The sequence below is a fragment of the Loxodonta africana genome, chromosome 23 (assembly GCF_030014295.1).
Source record: "Loxodonta africana isolate mLoxAfr1 chromosome 23, mLoxAfr1.hap2, whole genome shotgun sequence".
Lineage (NCBI taxonomy): Eukaryota > Metazoa > Chordata > Mammalia > Proboscidea > Elephantidae > Loxodonta > Loxodonta africana.
Window position 1 is genome coordinate 12,062,509 of NC_087364.1, and position 22,424 is coordinate 12,084,932.

General features: G+C 39.2%; 2 protein-coding genes across 11 annotated transcripts in view; both read right to left on the minus strand.

The window, feature by feature from the left end:
* Positions 1-10,708, minus strand: part of ERCC5 (ERCC excision repair 5, endonuclease) — a 35,927-nt gene extending 25,219 nt beyond the window's left edge. The window contains exons 1-5 of the mRNA XM_064275235.1: positions 10,101-10,708; positions 5,026-5,201; positions 2,358-2,473; positions 1,769-1,855; positions 320-380 (exon numbers count right to left, since the gene is read on the minus strand). Of these exons, the coding sequence (XP_064131305.1) occupies positions 320-380; positions 1,769-1,855; positions 2,358-2,473; positions 5,026-5,201; positions 10,101-10,188 (528 nt within the window). The 5' untranslated portion in view covers positions 10,189-10,708. The remainder of the gene's footprint in view (positions 1-319; positions 381-1,768; positions 1,856-2,357; positions 2,474-5,025; positions 5,202-10,100) is intronic.
* A 1,297-nt stretch (positions 10,709-12,005) lies between these two features.
* BIVM (basic, immunoglobulin-like variable motif containing) overlaps positions 12,006-22,424 on the minus strand; it is a 44,611-nt gene continuing 34,192 nt past the window's right edge. For 8 of the 10 annotated variants that reach the window (XM_064275236.1, XM_064275241.1, XM_064275237.1 and 5 more), the window contains 4 exons: positions 20,225-20,357; positions 19,644-19,730; positions 16,201-16,297; positions 12,012-14,702 (listed from right to left, as the gene is read on the minus strand). In XM_064275236.1, coding sequence (XP_064131306.1) covers positions 14,409-14,702; positions 16,201-16,297; positions 19,644-19,730; positions 20,225-20,357 — 611 coding nt within the window. In that variant the 3' untranslated portion in view covers positions 12,012-14,408. Of the gene's footprint in view, positions 14,703-16,200; positions 16,298-19,643; positions 19,731-20,224; positions 20,358-22,424 lie in introns of all 10 variants that reach the window. The other 2 variants (XM_064275245.1, XM_064275244.1) reach the window with 2 other exon arrangements.

A 22,424-nucleotide genomic window follows, 5' to 3' on the forward strand; every position in this document is an offset into this window, starting at 1 on the left:
CCATGTACGTGTGTAGGGGTGTGCACGTATTTTATATATACATGTATACACATACACATATATACATGCATATACATATTTGCACACAAAATAAAGAAGGCATTTGTCTTTATCTTTATCAAGACTTTCACGAATTCATACTACATCACTGAGAATCACTTTCATGTCATTCATTTCAAATAAAAGAATAAATTCATTCAAAATAATAATTCAAAAGGTATTCTAAAATTTAATTTTGGAAATCATTTTTTATTTTAAAATAATTTTTAAATATTTTTAAAGATTTAAAAATTAAATAATTCAAAAAGTATTTAAGTACCTGTAGTGCTTGTTTTTGAGTCATTCTTTCTTGCCATTCTTTCTCATCTTCCTCTTCTGAACTGAAAGCCAAGCATACGTTTACAACATCTATGATTTCAATCACTACCTGGCATAAAGATTTCTTCAGTGACAGGTGCTGATAGTTACAGGAGCTCAGTGGTGAACAAGGCACCAAGATCTGTGCTGTCATTGACCTTATAGTCTAGTGAAAAGCACTATAAGTAAATAATTACGATGTAATTCAATAACTATCATCACCAGGAAAGAGCAGGTTGCTATGGGTACAATGAAGAGCATCACCTCACCCCAATTTGGAGGTCATGAAAGCTTTCTGGAATCTCCTTCAATTACACTGCTTGGAATTAGCCATGAAAAAGCGGGGCTTCTAGGTGTAGAGTGTGGGGGAGAGTCACGGAGACATGTGTTCCCAGCAGAGGAAATCAGTTCTACAAACATATGGAAACAAGGAAAAGAAAGCTTGCCTGTGGATGGAAGAGGCAAAAGATATGGCTAGAGAAGAGCATAGTTTTGAAGTCTGATTCTAAAGACATGAGATGCTAGCAAGTGTTTTAAGCAGGGAAATGACAATATCAGATTTGTGTTTTAAATAGAACACTACAACGCAAAGCAGAGATTGGACTCAGGTGGGGAGGGGCTACTGCGAAAGGGGTGAGATCAAAGACAAAGACACAGGAAGAAGTCTGGAAGCTATGACAGCCATCCAGATAAAACAAGATAGTGACCTAATCTAAGGTGGTGCCAATGGAGATAAACAGAACTGGGCTGAATCTACAGCTATGTGACCTCTTGGAGCTCCTGGAAAAGGACTAGGGGCAGATGGGGACAGAGACAAACTGTCAAGGCTTCTAGCCCTCCACCTTCATTTCAACCACAGAAGCCACGAACAACTACCAGACAACCAGACGAGAGGAGTCCACAAAGAAGCCTGAGAAAAAGTGATCCGAGAGGTACGGAGAAGACAGGACAGCAGGCAGCAGTGTAAATGGTGCCAAGAAATCAAAGAAGCTGAGAACTAAAAAGCTTCTACTGGATTTAGCAACCAGGATGGGCTATGTGGTCTCTTGGTGTCGTGGTGTAAAGAGAGACAATACTGGACTGAGAAGTTGACACAGCATGTGCACCTGAAGCAAAGTGCAAGGGAAACTAAAATCCATGTCTTTATGAAATTTAAATCGGCGGTGCTAGCAGACACTGTTCGGAATAGAAAAGAATAATGTATCAAAAACCATCACAAATCACCAAAACACAAAGGCAAGTTAACAAATAGAAAATTTAGCCTGTGAAAAATATCCTGAAAGATGTACAGAGTGTATCCTTCAGGTGCTTTCATTCCCACAGGCCTTATCATATAGATGAATAAAAAGGTTTAAGTCTGTTTGAATACAGCAATAATTTCAATTATGCTTGTAAACAGTTAAACATTTACCTATTTTTTTCTTTCTCTTGTAAAGGTGGCAAAACATAGATGTCATCTTCTCTCCGCACTTGAGTAAGGCTGGGCAGCGGTTCATCTCTGAAACATACACGTATATTTAAACGGAGATTACATGGAGTGGTATTTTGAGTTAATCATACTACCTATGGATGACACCAATCCTACTCAGGAGGTGAAGGAGGAGAAAACACACCAGCAATGAACTTCTCCCCTTACTAACCTAGCTCTGAGCTAGATCACCGCTTTGCAAAATAAGTACAGGCTGGGGAAAAAAGGAAACTGGCTATGGCCCCTCAGAGAATGGAGCACAGCCTTAACAATACTCACGAACAGGAGTATTATAAAAGTAAAAAATGTATGCAATGCAACATTTCATCTTTTCTTTCTCATTACCAAAGGTAATTTCCAGAGAAAGGAGAATTTTCACAACTTCAAGGTACTAGGCTGAATGTCATCCTACTAGTTCCTGCTCATTTCATCCTCTACTTTCAGTTGAGAGTTAAAATTAGGGAAGGGGAACTGCAGGAACCCAACCTGAAAAAAAAAACAGTCCTTAAGATCAATGTAATATGTGTCTTGCCTTTTGCTTCTTAAGGCAGTTTTAATAGCTTGTCTTTTCAAAAATGTTTTCAAGAGCTTCTCTGTAGTTTTCCTGGAGTCACTGTTGGCCAAATCCTTTCTCTGCCTTCTCTTAGCCTGTGAAAAGAATGGATGTAAGATTTTACTTGCAGGTATTACTATATTAAAAGCATTTCTGTGATATTTCTCCCATAGAACTTAGCTGGTCTGAGTTTTCAGACTATGGCCGTTTTAGCGTCTCCTCCAAATTGTTGTATCAAAGATGTAATCACATTCAGGTTTCAGCTGTACAAAGGATACCCATAGTTTCCACCTAACTATTTCAAGGACTGGCTACTACACAATGTATGTGGGAAACTATTAATTTACTGCCTTTGAATGTTCCTTAATGTTGCAAAGAAGCCTAAAACTTAATGATATACAATCAAGTAAATGCTGCAAAGGAATTATTTTATCAACCACTATATTCTTTACAATGTCACTGTTATGCTAAAGACAATTTCTCAAATTGAAGTTAGCTGTTTTTTAGAAAAACACATTGTTGTTTTTGCTGTTAGCTGCTGTCCAGCTGGCCCCACTCATAAGTCTGTCCCTCAACATTCAAGGTTACATCATAAGAAATCCTAAAATATATAGAAATGCCTTTTAAGAAATGTCCAAGGAGGGGAAAACTGGAATAGTCTCTATGCTTATGTTTGAATAGAAGGCAGAAATAATCAAGACATTCTCTTTTCCTCTCTAACCCTGCCGAAAAGTTCCTGACACAGAGTATGCCCTGAATAACCAAAAACTACAACATTCAAGTCTAGACACTTTTACTAAAGGAGGAAATGTCCCCAAAGATTTACAAATTCTTACCTTTATCCTATATCCTCCCTTAAGTAGATAATCTCTGTCTGGTATGATTATAAAATGATGAGCTAGCATTTGCAACATACAAAAGTCATATATCCAAATGGATGCTGTCATTTGGAAGGTAACAGTTATTACAAAGATAACAACATATTTCACTTTCTGAAACTACCTTCAGAACAACAAAGATATTAATTCTCACTTTTTCATATCATATCACATGTCTTCTGTTGATAACCTACTGTAGTTACCACTTGGCACTACGTAACACTGCTTACTTCTAAAAATCCAATTCGCCTTTCAAAGAGGGTTTGTTATCACTGAGAATACCCAATCTCAGATTCAGGGACAAACTCCCCAAAGAGGTATCTCATAATGCTCTAAACAATGGCAGCATAACTAGAATAAATGTAGAATCTCTAAGAATATCCTCTAAAAGGAAAACTGTCATTTGTAAGAATTCCAGTAATTTAAAAGTTAAATTTTCTCATTTCACTCACAATATACTTTATAACTAAACTTTTTTTCAAAAAAACAATTGTGTATTTGTTCAAGATAAATAAAAATGTAGCTGAAATAAAATTGCCTCTGTCTCAAAATCAGTCTCAGTTCCTAAAATTCTACAGAGAAAATCAGTTTTCTGTTTTGTTTCTAAGAATGCAGCAAGAAAAAGATAATTACACACCCATGTTCACTGTAGCATTGTTTGCAATAACAAAAAATGCAAACAACCTAGATGCCCATCAACACATGAATGGATAAACAAACTGTGGTACACATACACGATGGCGTGCGATGCAACAAAAAAGAACAATGATGAACTGCAGAGCATCTCACAACATGGATGAATCTGGAGGACATTATGCTGAGGAAAATCAATCAATCACAAAAGGACAAATACTGTATGAGACCACTACTATAAAAACTCATGAAAAGGTTTACACACAAAAAGAAACAACTTTGATGGTTACGAGTGAGGGTAGGGGTGGGAATGGAAAAACACTAAATAGACAATAAGTTAAGGGACAACTTTCGTGAAGGGTAAGACACTACACTATGCTGGGGAAGCCAGCACAACTTGTACAAGGCAAGGTCATGGAAGCTCCATAGACACATCCAAATTTCCTGAGGGACCGCATTATCAGGCTGAGGGCTGTGGGGACCATGGCCTCAGGGAACTTCTAGCTCCACTGACATAACATAGTTTATAAAGAAAATGTTCCCATTCTACTTTGGTGAATAACGTCTGGGGTCTTAAAGCCTGTGAGTGGCCATCTGAGATACTTCACCGGTCTCACCCCTTCGGGAGCAAGGGAGAATGAAGAAAACTAAACATACAAGGGAAATTTAGTCCAAAGGATGGTCCCTGGCTACCACCACCAACTGCTCTGAGGGTCCCAGACAGAGCTGGGGAAAAATGTAGAACAAAAATTCTAACCCACAAAAAAAGACCAGATTTACTGTTCTGATAGAGACTGGAGACACCCCGAGAGGGAGGACCCTGGACGCCCTTTTAGCTCAGTAATGAAGTCATTCCTGAGGTTCTCCCTTCAGCCAGAGATCAGACAGGCCCATAAAACAAAATGAGACTAAAAGGGCACACCAGCCCAGGGGCAAGGATGAGAAGGCAGGACGGGGCAGGAAAGCTGGTAACAGGGAACCCAAGGTGGAGAAGGGGACACTGTTGACATGTCATGGGGTTGGTAACCAATGTCACAAAACAATATGTGTTCTGTCTAATGGGAAGCTAGTTTGTTCTGTACACCTTCACCTAAAGTACAGAAAAAGAAGGAAAAGGATAATTAGATGACACTCACCAAAGTCTGCTTCTTCAGCAGTGGAGCATCCCCATCAAAAACAAAAATAGGACGAATTCTAAAAAATAAGAGTTTGCAGAGCCGATGAAACAAAATGAGAAGATGAGCGTTTTCTATGGAGCCGCCAAGGTGGTCTCGGACTCCTTTAAGTGCTTGGTTTAACCAAATGCTAATATCTGCACGAACTGTTAAGGACAAATATTTGTGGATCTCTTCCCCCGTTCTCACAATTTCCAATTCCTCACAACTGATAACATCCAAATGTTGAACACCAGACACTCATGGCTATTTAAATAAAATTGAAAAATGTTTGGCCTTGATGGAATTTCCCCGAAATCAGTTAACTTTATTTGTACCCTTATTGTATGCTACTATCCACATACTGAATTTTACTATCTTGCAAAGACAGATGCATCCTTTAAAAAGTCTAATTGCAAAGACTTGTTTCTATAAGAAAACCAGTGATCTCTAAAAAATTTCAGTAAATTAGCGTGAACTTTCTAGCAGATAACTTGCCAATTCAGCACAAAAACCTTAAAAACCTGCATTCTATTTAACCAAAGAATTCCAATTCCAGATATGTATCCTAAGAAAATAACCATGGATTCACAATAAGTTATTCATAAGAATGAGTGTTTACAAATAACGAAAAACGGGAAACGATTTAAATGCTTCCCGATGTGTCATTTTTAAAAACTAAATTACGATATACTGATTTGCTAGAATACTAAGTAGCCATTAAAAACGGAAGTTGCAGAAGCTTATACAGTGACGAGACAGTCACAAAATGTTATTAAAGGAGGTAAAACGGGTTACAAAAGTATGTAAATTGTTTTACACGTAATTTATCAAAATTTAAAAAACTAAAAGCTTAGATACACTGACATTATAGGTAGGTTGTTTTCTTCTTGGGGTTTTCTTGCGTTTTTAAACTTTTCTAAAAAAATGCTTTTTTTTAGATTGCCCATAAGAAAGAAGGACAGGAGACTCTGCTGGTTTTCTTGCTCCCAATGTCTCTGGCAGTTTCTCCAGCTTCACCAATGATCTCTTGAAGCCCTCTTCTTTTCTCCCATCTTCACTACCTACTGGCCTATCTCAGCCTCCCAGCCCCAACCATGGCTGTTATCCTCTGGATGCAGATCCCAATAGGTCTGTGTCTGGCCCAGAGCTCTCTCCTGACCCCAAATAGGCGGGGCCAGTGGTCTACTTAACATCCCTACCTAATTCCTCACGGACATTTCCAACTTAACATGATCAAAGCTCAGCTCACTGTTTTCCCATGGGCTGCTCCTTTTTCCCGTATCAGTGGCTGTCACTCTTATTCACCCAGGTGCAGGAGTCAGAATTCTGGGTGTCATCTCATATACTCTCCCTTCATCCAGCCATTACCAGGTCCTATCAATTCCACCTTCTAATATATTTTGAAGGTATACACTAGATTTTGCCACTACATCTTTGGTTAAAACTCTTTGAAAGCTTTGCACTGTCTTTAGCATAATACCCAAAACTTCTTGCCTACTAAGCTCCTTCCTTTCAGGGTCTCCTTACACACACTGTCCTCTGCTATTAACAGTTTCTCCCTCTCCTAGCCTCGCTATCTCCTAACCTTAGGTCTCAGTTTATGGGTCACTTCCTCAGCTTAGATTAAGACCTCCAGTTATAAAATCCTACTCCCCAATGCATAAAACAAATTCTGGTGCTGGGAATACAGCACTGAACAAAACACAAGAGTCCCTGCTCTTCAGAAATTTACAATCTTGTTGGGGGAAACCAAGATGGTGAGCTCCGTAACTTGTCTGGACCATGTTTTGTGCACTGCTCGCCCTGTCACGGAAACCCTGGTGGCTTGGTGGTTAAGAGCTACGGCTGCTAACCAAAAGGTCAGCATGACCTTCACAGTCGATGCCATGTTTGAACCTTTTGTTGCAGCCACTGTGTCAGTTCATCTCCTTGAGGGTCTTATTCTTTTCTGCTGACCCTGTACTTTCCCAAGCGTGATGTCCTTCTCCAGACACTGGCCGCTCCTGATAATATGTCCAAAGTATGTGGGAAGGAGTCTCACCATCCTTGCTTCTAAGCACCCTTCTGGCTGTACTTCCAAGACAGGTTTATTCATTCTTCTGTCAGTACATGGTATATTCAGTATTCTTTACCAACATCGTAATTCAAAGGCATCAATTCTTCTTTGGTCTTCTTTATTCGTTGTCCAGCTTTTGCGTGCATATGAGCCAACTGAAAATACCATGGCTTGGGCCAGGAACACTTTAATCCTCAAAATGACACCTTTGCTTCTTAATACTTTATAGAGATCTTTTGCAGCAGATTCGCCCAATGAAATATGCCTGACACATACTGCTATGACACACACTGACACTCAAGTATTATAGAAATGAATACAGTAATAGCTTGCTTTTCTTTAGTTTTATTTTTGTTGTTGTTGTTATTCTGTTCCATAATATCTGAGTCGAAATCGACTCAACAGCACCTAACAACACGGGCCAGGCATATCTAAGACTCGAGGGATTGAGCAGTGACCACTGTAACAGTGAACGAAACAGACGTAGTCCCTGTTCCAGGGAAACTTGCATTCTAGTAGGGAAGACAAACAAGAAAATTAAGTAACAGGTATATGTTAGGTCATTGGCAAATGACATGAAAAAAATAGAGCAGAGTGAAGGGGCAAAAGAATAATTCAGGGCCAAGGACTACTTAAGTTATGGAAGACCTATCTAAAAAAATGACATTTTAACAGAGGCCTGAATGAAAAGAGGAACACAGGAGTAAACTGTGAGGCAAAGGCAACAGCAAGCGTGAATGCCCTGAAACAGAGCATGCGTCCAACGTGGCAAGAGAACAGTGAGAGGAGGAGCGGTAGGGGCCAATGTGGGTTGTCAGACCTTACAGACTCTGGTGGGGTCATACAGCATCTCAGACAGCCACTGGAAGGTTTCCTGAAGGGGGCTTAAGGGTCCTTCTGGTGGACAGTAAAGAATAGACTCTAAGGAAGCCAGTTACAAAGCTAGTAACGAGGGCCCAGGTGAAAGCGCATGGTAGTGATGCAGGCGGGATGTGGTGTTAATTTAGACCTGTACTGTGCTGGATAAACGTTTATGCCTGGCTTCCTCTGACACTACTGTATAGGGTTAAGTAAGTTTCTACTCAGCCCATCAGTTTTATAATTGAGAAAGTCTAATTTCAGATCAGTGGCTTTCAACCCTGCAATCCACCAGACTCTGCTACAAAGTTTTGAAACATATAGATTACTGAACCCCATATGCCTGAAGTTCTAAATCATAGGGACTGGGATGGGGTCTTTTTTTTTTTAATTAACCATAGGTAGTGCTGATCCTCACATTCTCAACTAGGGTTGAGAATTCTAGCTTGAAATTTTTATAGTGAAGTATGAAATATGTAAAATTAAGCAAACTGAAAATATTTATATAATTTGACATGTCTAATTTCAATAATAACGATCATGAGGACGGCATAGGATCAGGCAGTGTTTCGTTCTGTTGTGCTGTACATGGGGTCGCTATGAGTTGGAACTGACTGGACGGCACCTAACAACTAAAATTTCAATAAATTTATACAAAACAAAATTAAATCTCTTCTGGCGCTAGAAAAGTTAAAATCTGCAGCAAAGCCCAAAATCACTTTAAAGACAAAACCCAAAGGATGAATAACATTTTGAAACAAAAAATAAATTACTTTAGGTCTGCAGTTAAGTGACGTAAAATTTAGTTAATCCCCATTCGTATACACTGCCTAAATGGAGTGTACTATTTTGCCAATACACTAAAAGGCATTTCACAAATGTTCAGGTCGGTAAGAGACAAAGCTAAACTGTTAATTCTGTATTATTTGGCATAGACATTTATTATGTAAATACACAAGACACTTAGCTATAGGGATGGTAAAAAAAGATGAAACCATTTATTTTAGGGATCCAAGAGTAAACGAAGACCCTAGTATAATAATGAATAAACTGTTACTAACAAAACAAAACAAGAAATCTGAATATATTCCAGGTGTCTCAATTCCCATGAAAACAAAGCAAAGTAAAATCAATTATAGAGCAGGCAATCAGATATTCTCCGTATACAGAGAGAGCTGTCGTTACAACGAGAGCATATTTAACAGTTCTCCTTAGATAAACGATTCACTCTTTCAGACAAATTTAATTAACCCCAAAAAATGACTTCATATTCCAAAAGACAACCTCTTTGAGCCTTCTAAAAATAATCTGAATTAAACGTTTTATCGTTCCTTATTTTGACAACTTTCTTAAAAATCAGAATGCTGAATTTCATGTGTCATTTAAATGATTTTCCAAATTCTTATTTCTTCGCACAGACTGCAACATGAAATGGTTTAAATCTCTGCTCAAGTGTTAAGGGTTTCTGACACTTCCTCTGGATTCACATCCACGGCTATGAAGAAAATCTTTAGACGGCAATGATACCGAGAAACCACTGGAGGGCAGCAATAGCATACGGGTCTTAAAAAATAAACTACAAACGTCACTTTTCCCCACACAAGGCACCCTGTATCAAAACTTCTAAATAACCCAAATATTTATTACATATGTATTTGAAAATAATTATCACTGCCAAAAAACTTACTTTATTTAAAAATTATCAATATTTCACAGTAACAAATACAGCAAGATTCAGTACAGTAGGCAAAACTAATAGTAGGAAGTTCTCGGCCCTGACATCCCAGCGGAGTAATAATTTTAAGACATAATTTTAACAATGCCAACACCCTCCTGAGCTTCCGCTCTTTAAATAACTCCTTTATGCCTCATACCACCTCTGTGGGTAACTACTATCATCAACTCCACTTTACAGATGAGAACTAAAACAGAGGGGCACGTCACACCAGCCATAAATAAGTCTGATCCCAAAGTCGGGAAAAGCAGACACTCAGAAAAGAGAACGTCCAGGAGATTCCATAGCTACCCACTGGGTCAGACCGTCACCCCACAAATGCCACTCTACGACCAAACGAGAGCTGAGAGTAAAACTCGAATGTAAATCAATGCATCCCAAGTATCACCGGTGCATTAAGGATACCAACAGCAAGAATCTTCCCTTCCAGCGACTCCGGGCTGATCTGCCTCCCGGAGCACTCCAGCAGCTTCCAGAGCCCTTGGACTCCCATGGGGCAGGTGTCCTCAGCAGAGCTCGGGAGCGGGGTCCGCGGCAGACAGGCGACCAGGGAGGAGCTCCTCCGAGCCGCTGCCTTTGGATTCTAACTCTCCTACAGCGGCTCGCGCCACCGCCACGGACGCCGGGAAGAGGCTCCCTGCTCCTACTCAGAAAGGACGGAAAAATAAAATAAAACAAAGACACGGTTTTCCAGGGCAAAGCGACATTCACAGGAGCGTGAATGTGGGGGAGGGATGCTCGCAGGAGCACTTCCGGCGGCTGACACAGCCTCCCGGAAGAAAGGAGGGACCAGAGAACGGCCAGCGTCGGGGAGAACAGGTCCTGGTCTTGCCCCGCGTTTTGGCCCAAAAGTTGCCACTTGAATGGAAGACAGGGCAGAAGGGGCAGCACAAGCGACGTAAACAACCAGAAGATGGGCCTCGGCTACGGCCAGGCTCCCCGAGCGCGTCAATAAGCCCACACCTCAATTCGGGCCTTCCGACTTCCGTCCAATACGAAGCGCAGGACGGAAGTCACGTCCTCCCTGCGTGACGTATATATGCTGCGCCTGGCGCGCTCAGGAAGTGATTGGGTTGAGCTCCGTGGTTTTTATCAGGTCGGTCCCTTAACCCTTTAGTGTTCTCCGGCATCGACGTTTAGGATTCCTCGGCTTGGGGTCACAAATGATAAACTTACTGCCAGAGTAGTTCTTGGAGCCCTCAGACCCAGATTCAAATTCCGACCTTAACACATCATGTTTAGCATTGTTCCAGTCAGATTTGTTCAGAACTTCCGTTTCTTCACCTGTCAGATGGGCATGGAACCAGTCCAGCAGCCTATTTTATTAAGGATCTGAGGTGATGTATGCAAAGCATTTGGCACTAGTAGTTAATCAAGAAATGGTGGTATTATCACACACATTAATTCAAAATTGAACAACTAACACTTAGTGAAAGGGTTGATTGAAATGAGCAGGTAATTTTTTAAAGGAATCCTTTATGACAAAGCTATACTAAAAATCAGCTTTAAGCAAAGCCACTTCTCTGCCCCAACAGATGGCGCATAGTAGCCATGTTTAGCTGACCTAGTTACAACTGAGTATCTCTCAGGAATAATCCTAATTAAGTGTATTTTCCATTTCCTCCGTATATAATGTAATCCCCAGAAATTGTTCCTAATTGTGTTTCACTGACATGAATATAACTGCTCAGTTTTTATCTCCTCCTTCTCCCACAGTAGACCCTAAATTTATTGAAGCAGAGAACTATCTTGTTGACTCATATTCCCCACTCCTGACACAATAGGGGTTCCATAAATATTGCCCAAATGACCTCTTCGAGACTCCAGTACAAAGCTCTGCAGTGCATCTTGCACCATACTAAAAGAGAATTTGCTTGAAGGTCAGACAGATGTTAGCTTAGGTCCCATCTCAGCATATAACCTGTGAGAGACAAGTTTCTTCACCAATGAGAGCCTCAGTCCTCTCTAGTAAAACGAGGATGCCACCCCTTCTTAGAGATGTTCTGAGATCAGTGATTTAACATGGATTCTGGGTAAAACTGAGATACAGAATGTGTTGGTTCCTGGAGCAGCCGCCAGAGCCTCTCCATTGTCTGGGAAAAGGCAAGATAGGAAGTATAGTTACTGTATGAGCTTGGCCTAATGCTGTGGCATAGTTATTAAACAGTAATAGCAGTGGGAAAGGGAAGAGTTACAAAATTTCATCTAAACTAGCTTTTTTTTTTTTTTTCTGCCTGAAAACTGGGTAAAAAACAAATAGCCAGTGTGGGCATTTGAGTACTCTAAGTGCTTTTAAAACAACAGCAGCATTTCTTGAAAACAAAATATTCTTTTGAGGGAGCAGTAACTAAGGGCTGTATATTTGATTTACAATCAATTGGCTCTTTGCTGTTTAAAGGGCTCTCTATAAAGAATCTGAGCAGTAAAATATACACCTTTTGGGATAATAACAATAGAAAGCACTTAAATGGCACTTTTTATACCTGAGGCACTGTTCTCAACGCTTTACATGTATTAACTTATTTATTTTTCAGAACATTTTAAGAAACAGGTATTATTATCACCCCCATTTTACAAATAATAAACATAGAAAAATTAATCTTAACTTGCCCAAGGTCATACAGTTAGCACGTACAGAGCCAAGATTTGAACCTTCATGCTTCTATGGAGATCCCTAAAAAGAGATGACCAAGAAATCAAGTCTGACAGGAATGTTATTGCTCTTGAAGAGAAGTATGCAGTAACTCTTGCTTAAAATTTCTGGAAAAGCAGCCTCTGTAAATCTGTCTTTCCTTAATAACTGCCAAACTTGAAAGCCAAGTTATTCAGTGATCATATATATCAAGACTTATAAAATTTGATCATGGTCAATACGCAGTCTGCATAAACTCATCCTCCTTTCCTCAGTGTTACCCTATTATTTTTTTTACTTTGAATTACACTTGTTTCCTTTCCTCTTGGCTCTTCCTGCTTACTTCTCTGAAATATTCAGTTGAACTATATGAGATTGCTGATATCCGACCATATGTCTGACCTACAAAAATGGCATCTTCATTTGATTCGAGCTAATACAAGAATTACATGTTCTATTTCCTATTGTAAAGTATTAGAGAAATCTAAAATTATAATCATCATTTCGTTGACTATTGTTTCACTGATATAAAAGAGGTAACAGGGTGGTTTCTTATAACACATTACTCAAGCAGAATTTGCAAATTACTATGCACTTCAAACAAAATCTTAAGGGTACTCCCTGCCCAAAACAAAGGTTCAAAAACATTCACATGAATAAAAGTAGAAAACAAAACTTTATTTGGTGAAAATTTTTTAAAAGTCCCAGTATGAAGTAACAAAATCAACAACCTACAAATCTCTTTCAATCCTTTGCATTTCAAGCAAAATATTCTCTTCAGAAAAATGACCACTTCATAGTACGTGACCCTTTCTGTAGGCTCAGCACGTGTGAGTGGATAAATGGATACAAAATTCAAAAGACAAAAAACTGAAAATATTTTAAAAATAAGATCTGGACCCTTTCTTTGAGGTGTATTGCAATATGGTTACCAACATATTCAGCACCTTGTAGCAATCAAGTTACCGATTGGAGTCCTGGAACAAGACATCCTGGTCTTTTGTGAGTCACAGGTTAGCATTGGAAGAAAAATCTACAGCAGGTAGAGAGAACTCAAATATAGGAAATTCACACCTTCTTAAAATGTAACACTCACTTTTAACAGCTCATCGTCTATATGGTTTAAAGAAACAAACAGCTCAGAGTTTGGAAATGGAATATGGACAGCTGTCTTCTGAGTGGCTTGAGCATCCCCAGTGCAGCTGTAATGCTTTTGTCACCAAACGACCCCATATCGAAGGGCCAATCAAATACGGCATCTCATTTTGCACATGACCTTGGGTATAAAAACTTCACATTCCCTTGCTCTTTTACTCTACCCCCTCCACCCCCCCCAAAAAAGTTTTTATTCTGAATTTACAGAAGTCTTCCGAGACCTAAAGCTCTTGTCAATATTTGATGGTAACATACCAAGTCAAGAAAGTCAAGAATATCCTGAATCAATGTGCTAAGTCATTCTCTTGCACCACTAGAAAAGATCAGTTTCTTGAGTCTCTTCTCTTTTGCCTTTTAATTGAGAATCCTGAGAAAGTTAACCAGCAAATCAAATGAGTCAGGCAAGATACTGCTACAAGCAAAAGAACTACCAGACTCACTAAATAATTTTAAATGAGCGTTTACTGTAAGAGAAAAAACTAGAAATTGACGGCCCCAACTTTTTTTTAAAAGGGCAGATGGTCCCTTAACTTCTTGATCTTAGGATAAAACTGTCTAAGGAATGAAATAATTTCATGCTTGAGTATTTCATGTCTCGATACTACTATGTGAATTTGTGTTTGACTTTTTTTAGATAGCAGTCATAATTTAATTGGATTTTGTGAAACTTTTTATTCTGGTTGTCCATATTACTCTTAACTTTAAAAGGACAATAATCTAGGTTTATCTGCTCATATATCTGAGGTTATCCATCGTAATCATATACAAGCTTATTTACTGGAGAACTACAAGATTATGTTTGTACCACAAAATCTATTCATATGTACTGCAGATTAATAAAATCTCCTACTGTCTTAACACAGCTGCAGATACCAGTTGGATACACCAACTAGTTGGATACACCAGTTGTTCAGAAGCCAGCACAGTCAATCATTCCCTTCATAATCACTGTAACCCTGGTAGCCACTGTTCCTTCTCTCGTGGACACTAGACACCTTTTTCCACGAGGAGTCCTGGTGGAAACCGGCACTGAAAGACCGGCCCAGCCGCCCGTGCTGCTTCTTGGAGATGTTGTCTTCACTCTCGGATTTGGCGATTCCCTGGGCATGCGGCGGAGGTTGTGATTCTTGTCTAATGGTTCCGAATGGAAAGCTCCAAAGGCCAAATCTTTGCCAGTGAAGTCTCTGGAATGCTATGATGCAATGCAGATTTCCCCCAACCTGAGAGGAAAAAAGAGTCGGGTGAAGAAAATGAAGGGGAATTACTTGTACTAACGCTTTCTCCCCTTCACCTGCCTCAGAATAGTACTTTACCCTTCAGACATCATCAGTGTGCATTCTCCTGCATTGTTCCTGACCAGCTGCCTTCATGAAATGTAACAATGCCCACAGGAGTCCTGGTGGCGCAATGGTTAAGCCTTAAGCTGCTAACCAAAGGTCAGCAGTTCAAATCCACCAGCTGCTCCTTGGAAACACTATGGGGCAGTTCTACTCTGTCCTACAGGGTTGCCAGGAGTCAGAATCGACTTGACAGCAACAGGTACAGGAGCCAAAGCAGCTTCCCCCACATGCCTTTACCCTTCACACACATCTCCCCACCTGCCTAATTTAAATACCAAGACTGTTCCCCATAATCTTTTATATATTCTCTATATATTGGTAGGGTTATATCCATGGAATGTCTACTCAACTCACAGTATCTACCTTTCTCTGACAACTGCCCCCAGCAGCCTTATTTGTACCACATGACCCTGTCTCATGGCCATAGTTAATATGGATCAGAAGTAAACACTCAACCCAAGCTAAGCGAATCTTTTCATTCCTTCTCAGGACTATAAAATTAGCCTTGAGGCAGGCCAGTCCCAGTATGGACTGTTCACCTGAAAAGGAGACATAAATTGAAAGAGGATGATCTTCAGAAAGTAAACAATCAGACAAAAAGAGACAGGAATAACATGTACCCCAAAAACGAGTGAGGCTGACTAGCTGCTTGGTCCATCGTTCCAGTATCGGGTAACAACCTGTTAATGGATTATGTCCCCCAAAATGCCTCTTAGCTTGGCTAGGCCATGATTCCCCGTACTGTGTGGCTGTCCATCATTTTGTGACCTAATGTGATTATCCTATATGTTGTAAATCCTAACCTCTCTGATGTTCATGAGGCAGGATTAGAGGCAATTATGTTTATGAGGCAGGATTCAATCTATAGGATTAGGTTGTATCTTGAGTCAATCTCTTACAAGAGACAAAAGGAGAAGCAAGATAAGGACATCATGCCACCAAGAAAGAAGCACTGGGAGTGGATGGCAACCTTTGGACCTGGGGCCCCTGTGCTAAGAAGCTCCTAGACCCGGGGAAGGCTGATGACGAGACCTTTCCCCAGAACTGAAAGAGAGAGAAAACATTCTCAAGGCATTGGCATCCTGAATTCAGACTTCTAGCCTTCGAGACTGTGAGAGAATAAATTTCTGTTTGTTAAAGCCATCCACTTGCGGTATTTCTGTTATAGCAGCACTAGATAACTAAGACAACCCCTTATGAGTCCAGGCTATACTCCTTGCCCTTGGGATTTAAAGATACACCTCTGCCCTTAATTTTCCCTTTTGTATTTAAGATGGTCTGAACTCGGTTTGTGTTGCTGACAGCCTAAAGAGCACTGAGCAAAATAATTCATTTTCGGTCAACTGGGAAATAAGCTCAGGTACAATGGTGTTCTTACCTTCTTTGTTTTTCGATACTGCAGTCCTCTCTCTAAGTGCCGGATATCTAGATATTCTGGATTTTGAGTGTTTAGATCAGTAACAATATCTGCCCATCTAGAGTTAAAAGGAAAGGATAAAGCACAGGTTTAAGCCCAAAATTCCACTGTAATGGAACTCTTCACATGAGGTAACAATATTATCATGGAAATAACTGACAATAATTTTCTTATCTCGGGATTGTTCCATCTAATAAATTTTAGTAAATTCTTGTTTTTATGACAAATCTGTTTTTTTCGACTAATGCTAAAGTTTTCAGTTTTAAAATGGTAGATTTCCTATGAAATAAATATATATCAACATGTTACAGGGCATTCTGCAGGCTAAAGGAGAAATATTCCATATTTCCTTTTTAACCAGAGTCAAGTAAATTTTTAAGAGATTTAAGAGTTAACATATCTTTATTCACAGACATTATGATTGTGTAGAAAATCCAAAGGAATTACAAAACAATTACTATGATTAATATGTGAATTTGGTAAAGATGCAAGATTCAAAGTCAATATAGAAAAATTAATTGTAATTTTTGCACTATTGGCAAAATGAATAAGGGCAATGAATAAGGAAGACCAAAGAAGAGTTGACACCTTTGAATTACGTATTGGTGAAGAATATTGAATATACCATGGACTGCCAAAAGAACGAACAAATCTGTGTTGGAAGAAGTACAGCTGGAATGCTCCTTGGAAGCAAGGATAGTGAGACTTCGTCTCACAGACTTTGGACATTTTGTCAGGAAGGACCAGTCCCTGGTGAAGGACATCATGCCTGGAAAAGTAGAGGGTCAGCAAAAAAGAGGAAGACCCTTAAGGCGATGGGGTGACACAGTGGCTGCAACAATGGGCTCACGCATAGCAACAACTGTGAAGATGGTACAGAACTGGGCAGTGTTTCGTTCTGTTGTACACGGGCCATTATGAGTTGGAAGCAACTTGACGGCACCTAACAACAACATCAGCAGATATTTTTTTTTCAAATCCGTTTACAATAGCCTCAAAAAAAAAAAAAAAATACTGAGGAAAAGTTTTAACAAAAGACATACAGGACTCTATACTTGTGTGTCTTTTGTTAAAGATATAAAACCTTGCTAAGAGAAACCAAAGACCCAAACAAATGCAACAATATACATAATGAAAGATTGGAAGACTCAATGTTGTTAAGATGTTAATGTTCCTTGAACTAACCTATGAATTCTATGGATTATACCCTAATCAAAATCCCAACAGGCTTTTTAACAGAAATTGACAAGTTGATTCTAAAATTCATATGGAAAAGCAGAAGTCCTAGAAGAGCCAAAACAATCTTGAAGAAACAGCAGCAAAATTCATAGGCCTCATACTACCTAATTTCAGGACTTAGTATAAGCTATAGCAATTGAAACTATGGTATTGGTGAAAAGATGGACAAAAAGATCAGTGGAACAGAGAGAATTCAGAAATAGACCATAGATACAGTCAATTTTCAGCAAAGGCACCCACAAATTGAACAGGAGAAAAAAAATCTTATAAATAAATGATGCTGGAATAACTGGATAAAAACTGGGGAAAAAAGTGAAAGTTGATGTTTACGCCTCATACCACAAATAAAAATTAACTAAAATGGCCCATAAATCTAAACATAAAAGTGAAAATTACAAAGCTTCTAAAAGAAGATTATCCTTGTGATGTTGGGATAGGCAAAAATTTCTAAAAGAGGCCCCAAAATGCACTAAACATAAAAGAGCAAAATAACTAAAATGGCCTTAGTAAAAATTAAGAACTTCTGTTCATCAAAAGATATCACTAAAGGAAAAAGCAAGTCACATACTGGCAAAAAATACTGACAAAACATACATCGAATAAATACTAACAAAAAGACAACCCAGTTACAAATAAAATAGGCCAAACACTTGAACAAACACTTCACAAAAGAAGATGTAGAAATGACCAGTAAGAGCATGAAAAGATGTTCACAGTCATTAGAGAAATGCAAATTAAGAGCACAGTGAGATTCGATTTTACAACCACTTTTGTTGTTAGCTGCCACAGAGTTGGTTCTGACTTAGAGGAACCATATATACACTAACCCACTGCTGTCAAGTCGATTCTGACTCATAGCGACCCTATAGAACAGAGTAGAACTGCCCCAAAGGGTTTCCAAGGAGCAGCTGATGGATTCGAACTGCAATCTTTTGGTTAGCAGCAAAGCTCTTAACCACTGCGCCACCAGGGCTCCCTAGGTACACTACAACAGATTTTCACCAATATTAAATGTCATTCTTTTTGAATTTAGCCCTATGGACACTCCCACCCAGAAACCTGCTAATCTCAAAAAGAGTGACATCAAATATTGGTGAAAATCTGAAGAGCACCTGGAACTCTCACATATCGCTCGTGGGAGTATAAAAGAGTACAATCACTTTGGAGAACTCTCTTCATCACTCCTATAAATCAGCAATTCCACTCCTAGGTGCTTAAAAAAGAGAAACAAAACATACATCCTCTGAAAGGCCTGTGCAACAAAATGCGATATATTCGTGTAATACAACGGAAAATTACTTGGGAGTGTAACGGAATGAAACTCTGAGACAGGCTACAATACAGATGAACCCTGAAAATACGGTAACTGAAAGAAGCCAGTCCCCGAGGACCACATATTGTATGATTCCATATATATGAAATGTCCAGAACAGGCAAATCCATAAAGATAGAAACTAGATTTAGTGGCTGCCAGGCCCTGGGGAGGCTGGGAATGACTACTGCTGGGCGTGGAGTTTCTTCTAAGGGTGCTGAAAATGTTCTGGAGTTAGACAGTGGTGACTGACGCACAATTCTGTGAGGAAATAAAAACTATTGAAGTGTACATTTTGAAACGGTGAACGTTATGGTATGTGAATTATCTCTTGATAAAGTTGTTATTAAGTTTTAATAAAAGCCTTGTACATGAATGTTCCCAAGAGTTTTATTCATAATAACCCCAAACTGAAAACAGTCTAAAGGTCCATCAACAGCAGAATGGAAAAACAAACTGTGCCGTATTCATACAACGGGATGCTACTCAGCAATAAAGAGAATAAACTACTGATATGCATGACAAAATGAATGAATCTCAAAAGCGTCATTTAAGTGAAAAAAGCCAGACACAAAAAAGTAATGTATGATTTTATTTACATGAAATTCAAGAACAGGCAAAGGTAAAGTGATGGAAATCAGAACAAAGGCTGTCCATGGGTATTGATAGGGATGGATAAGGAGGGAACTTTCTACAGTAATGACAACAACAACGTTCCATATCTCGACTGGAGTGGTGATTACACAGGTGTATATGTTTATCAAAACTCACCTAATTATATAATTAAGATCTGTGCATTTAACCATACGTAAATCTTTACCTCAATTAAAGAAAAAAAAGGAACTTCACATACTTTTTACAGTGAATGGCAGGATGTTTTCTACTTGATTCTCCAATTAAGATCCAATACTCTACTTCATGTGTTGAAAGGGGGCCCCTGCTAAATATAAAATACATTCACAGTATACTTAATGAAGGTCACTGGCTCCCTCGAGAATACTGCTTCAGCTATATTTCAATAAAAGATACATTAAAGTTTATTCAAAGATGGCATTCATTAAAGCTAGAATAGATATTAGAGTTTAGGTTTGGGCAAACTTCTGAAGGCCATGAAAGAGAAAAATTAAATTTAGGTCTTAGTCCCCTATTACAAAATCTAGAGCAAAAAAGTTGAAATAGTCTGCATCTCAGATCCTAGGAGGGGAAAAAAAAAAAAAAAAAACTCCTAGCACAATTAGTTAAATGTAATTCTGAAAAAAAAAAAAAAAAAAAAACCACTAAAATGTTTAAAGAATGTATGGTTTCAGCAGTCTGACATGATATAAGGAAATCAAATCATCAAGTCTCCTCAATTTTAAGGACTAAATATTTCTTAAAAGCAGTCAATAATACACTTCCTGGTGAAATATCGACAAACAATACTCAAGGGCTTACCTGAATGCTTTATTAGCTTTGACAGGCGTTGCTTCAAAGCCAATTGGACAAAAATAATGGTTTTGGCAATGATAGATGTAAGCCAGTGACTCATCTTTCAATCCATGGGTTAACTTTGACAAGGCCCCTGAAGCTAAAAACAAAAATGAACAAAATTGAGGAAACTAAAGCAATATCTATGCTTTACATGAAGGACTAGTTAAGGATTTAAAGACATAACTTGGAATACGCTGACATTATACGTTGACGTCGACTTGATTACGATTCATAGCGACCCTACTGGACAGAGTAGAACTGCCCATAGGATTTCCAAGGCTGTAAATCTTTACAGAAGCAAACCGCCACATCTTTCTCCCGGAGAGTGGCTGGTAGGTTTGAACTGCCGACCTTCTGGTTAGCAGCCAAGTGCTTAATCACTGTGCCACCAGGGCTCCTTCACATCGACATTACTGGGGCAAAAATGAGAAGCTATTGAAAGATAATAAAATATTTTAATAAATTGATTTTCAGTTTTACTGTTTAGACAAATTCAAATAGACTGAACAGCAAACTAAGGAACTGATATACTTGCTTACCAAGACCTTCAAGTAACACACATACTTGTCTATAAAATTTAATTATCGTATAAAACCTAGTACCTATTTTCTGGTGTCCATAACGGTCCCTAAAAGTTTTTGAATAAGTACCCCAATATATTTATTTGTTTATAAATGATATACACATACTATTACATGAACGGAAACCCTGGTGGCATAGTGGTTAAGTGCTATGGCTGCTAACCAAAAGGTCAGCAGTTCGAATCCACCAGGTGCTTCTTGGAAACCCTATGGGGCAGTTCTACTCTGTCCTATAGGGTTGCTATGAGTCAGAATTGGTTGTTTGTTTGTTTTTATATATGAATATGTCCTTATAAAAGACATTTTAAAAGCAGGAATTTTTTTAATTAGATTAAAATAAAGACAATATTTTCTTCTCATGCACAGTGATTATCTTGCACAGCCTCTGTGGTGCACACACCCCAATCTGAAGACCATGGATGTATATGGACAAATATAAACTCCAGATAAGAGACAAGTTCCAAAAATGCAAACCTTTGCACTAATACTTTAACCTTTCCACAGAAGGTCCACAGACTAGAGGGGCAGCTTTCATGAACCAAGCGATGGGAACATCTCTACAGAAATACACTGGAGTGCCACAACAACCCCTTAGAAGCTCTCCTTGTATATAGTTCTCATGACCATATTCACTGTCGGGAGCCCTGGTGGTGCACTGGTTAAGAGCTCGGCTGCTACGATGGTTAAGATTGTGTGTCGACTTGGCTGGGCCATGATTCTCAGTGCTTATATGTAATCACTCCCATGATGGAACCTGCCGTGAGTAGACAATCAGTTGAAAGGGAGTTTCCTTGGGGGTGTGGCCTGCATCCAAATATAAGCAGACCTTCTGGCTTTTCTGCTCACTCTGGATCCTGCCCTGCCTCCTGTTCATCTGACCTCTGGCTCTTGGGACTTGAGCAGTCAACTAATCTGCAGAACTTGAAATTTTTAGATCTTCACAGCCAGAGAGCAGGAGCCCTGCTCCTGCCAATCTTGAGTCCACCAGCCCCTGTGGCTACATGAATTGAGAGAAGCCTCTATCCTGATACACAAACTCGGGATGTTTCAGCCTCTACAATCACGTGAGCCATTTCCTTGATATAAATCTCTCTCTGTGTATATATTTATATGCTTGACTGGTTTTGCTTCTCTAGAGAACCCAGCCTAAGACAGCTGCTAACCAAAAGGTTTGCAGTTCAAGTCCACCAGCCGGTCCCTGGAAACCCTATGGGGCAGTCCTACTGTGTCCTCTAGGGTCACTATGAGTCAGAATCCACTGGACGGCATAGAGTTTTTATATTAGTTGTAAAGTAATTCAGAAGTATTACCATAAGAAACAAGTTTTACCAGCTCTCAGTACTTAAAGCCATTAACTGAGGTTTCATTAACTTGCATCTGCCAGGAGAAAGTAAATTATTCATTAACGAATAGCCCATTAAAGCTGGAAATTCTAATAATAGGTGAAGTAGATAAAAGCTTGCAAATCACACTTCTAATAATTGACTCTCTGGACACTGAAATTGCTGAAGACCTAAGAACAGCATGCTTAATAGATGTAGCAGCGAGCCAAGGAGACAAAAGTCTCCATAATCCCACCACAC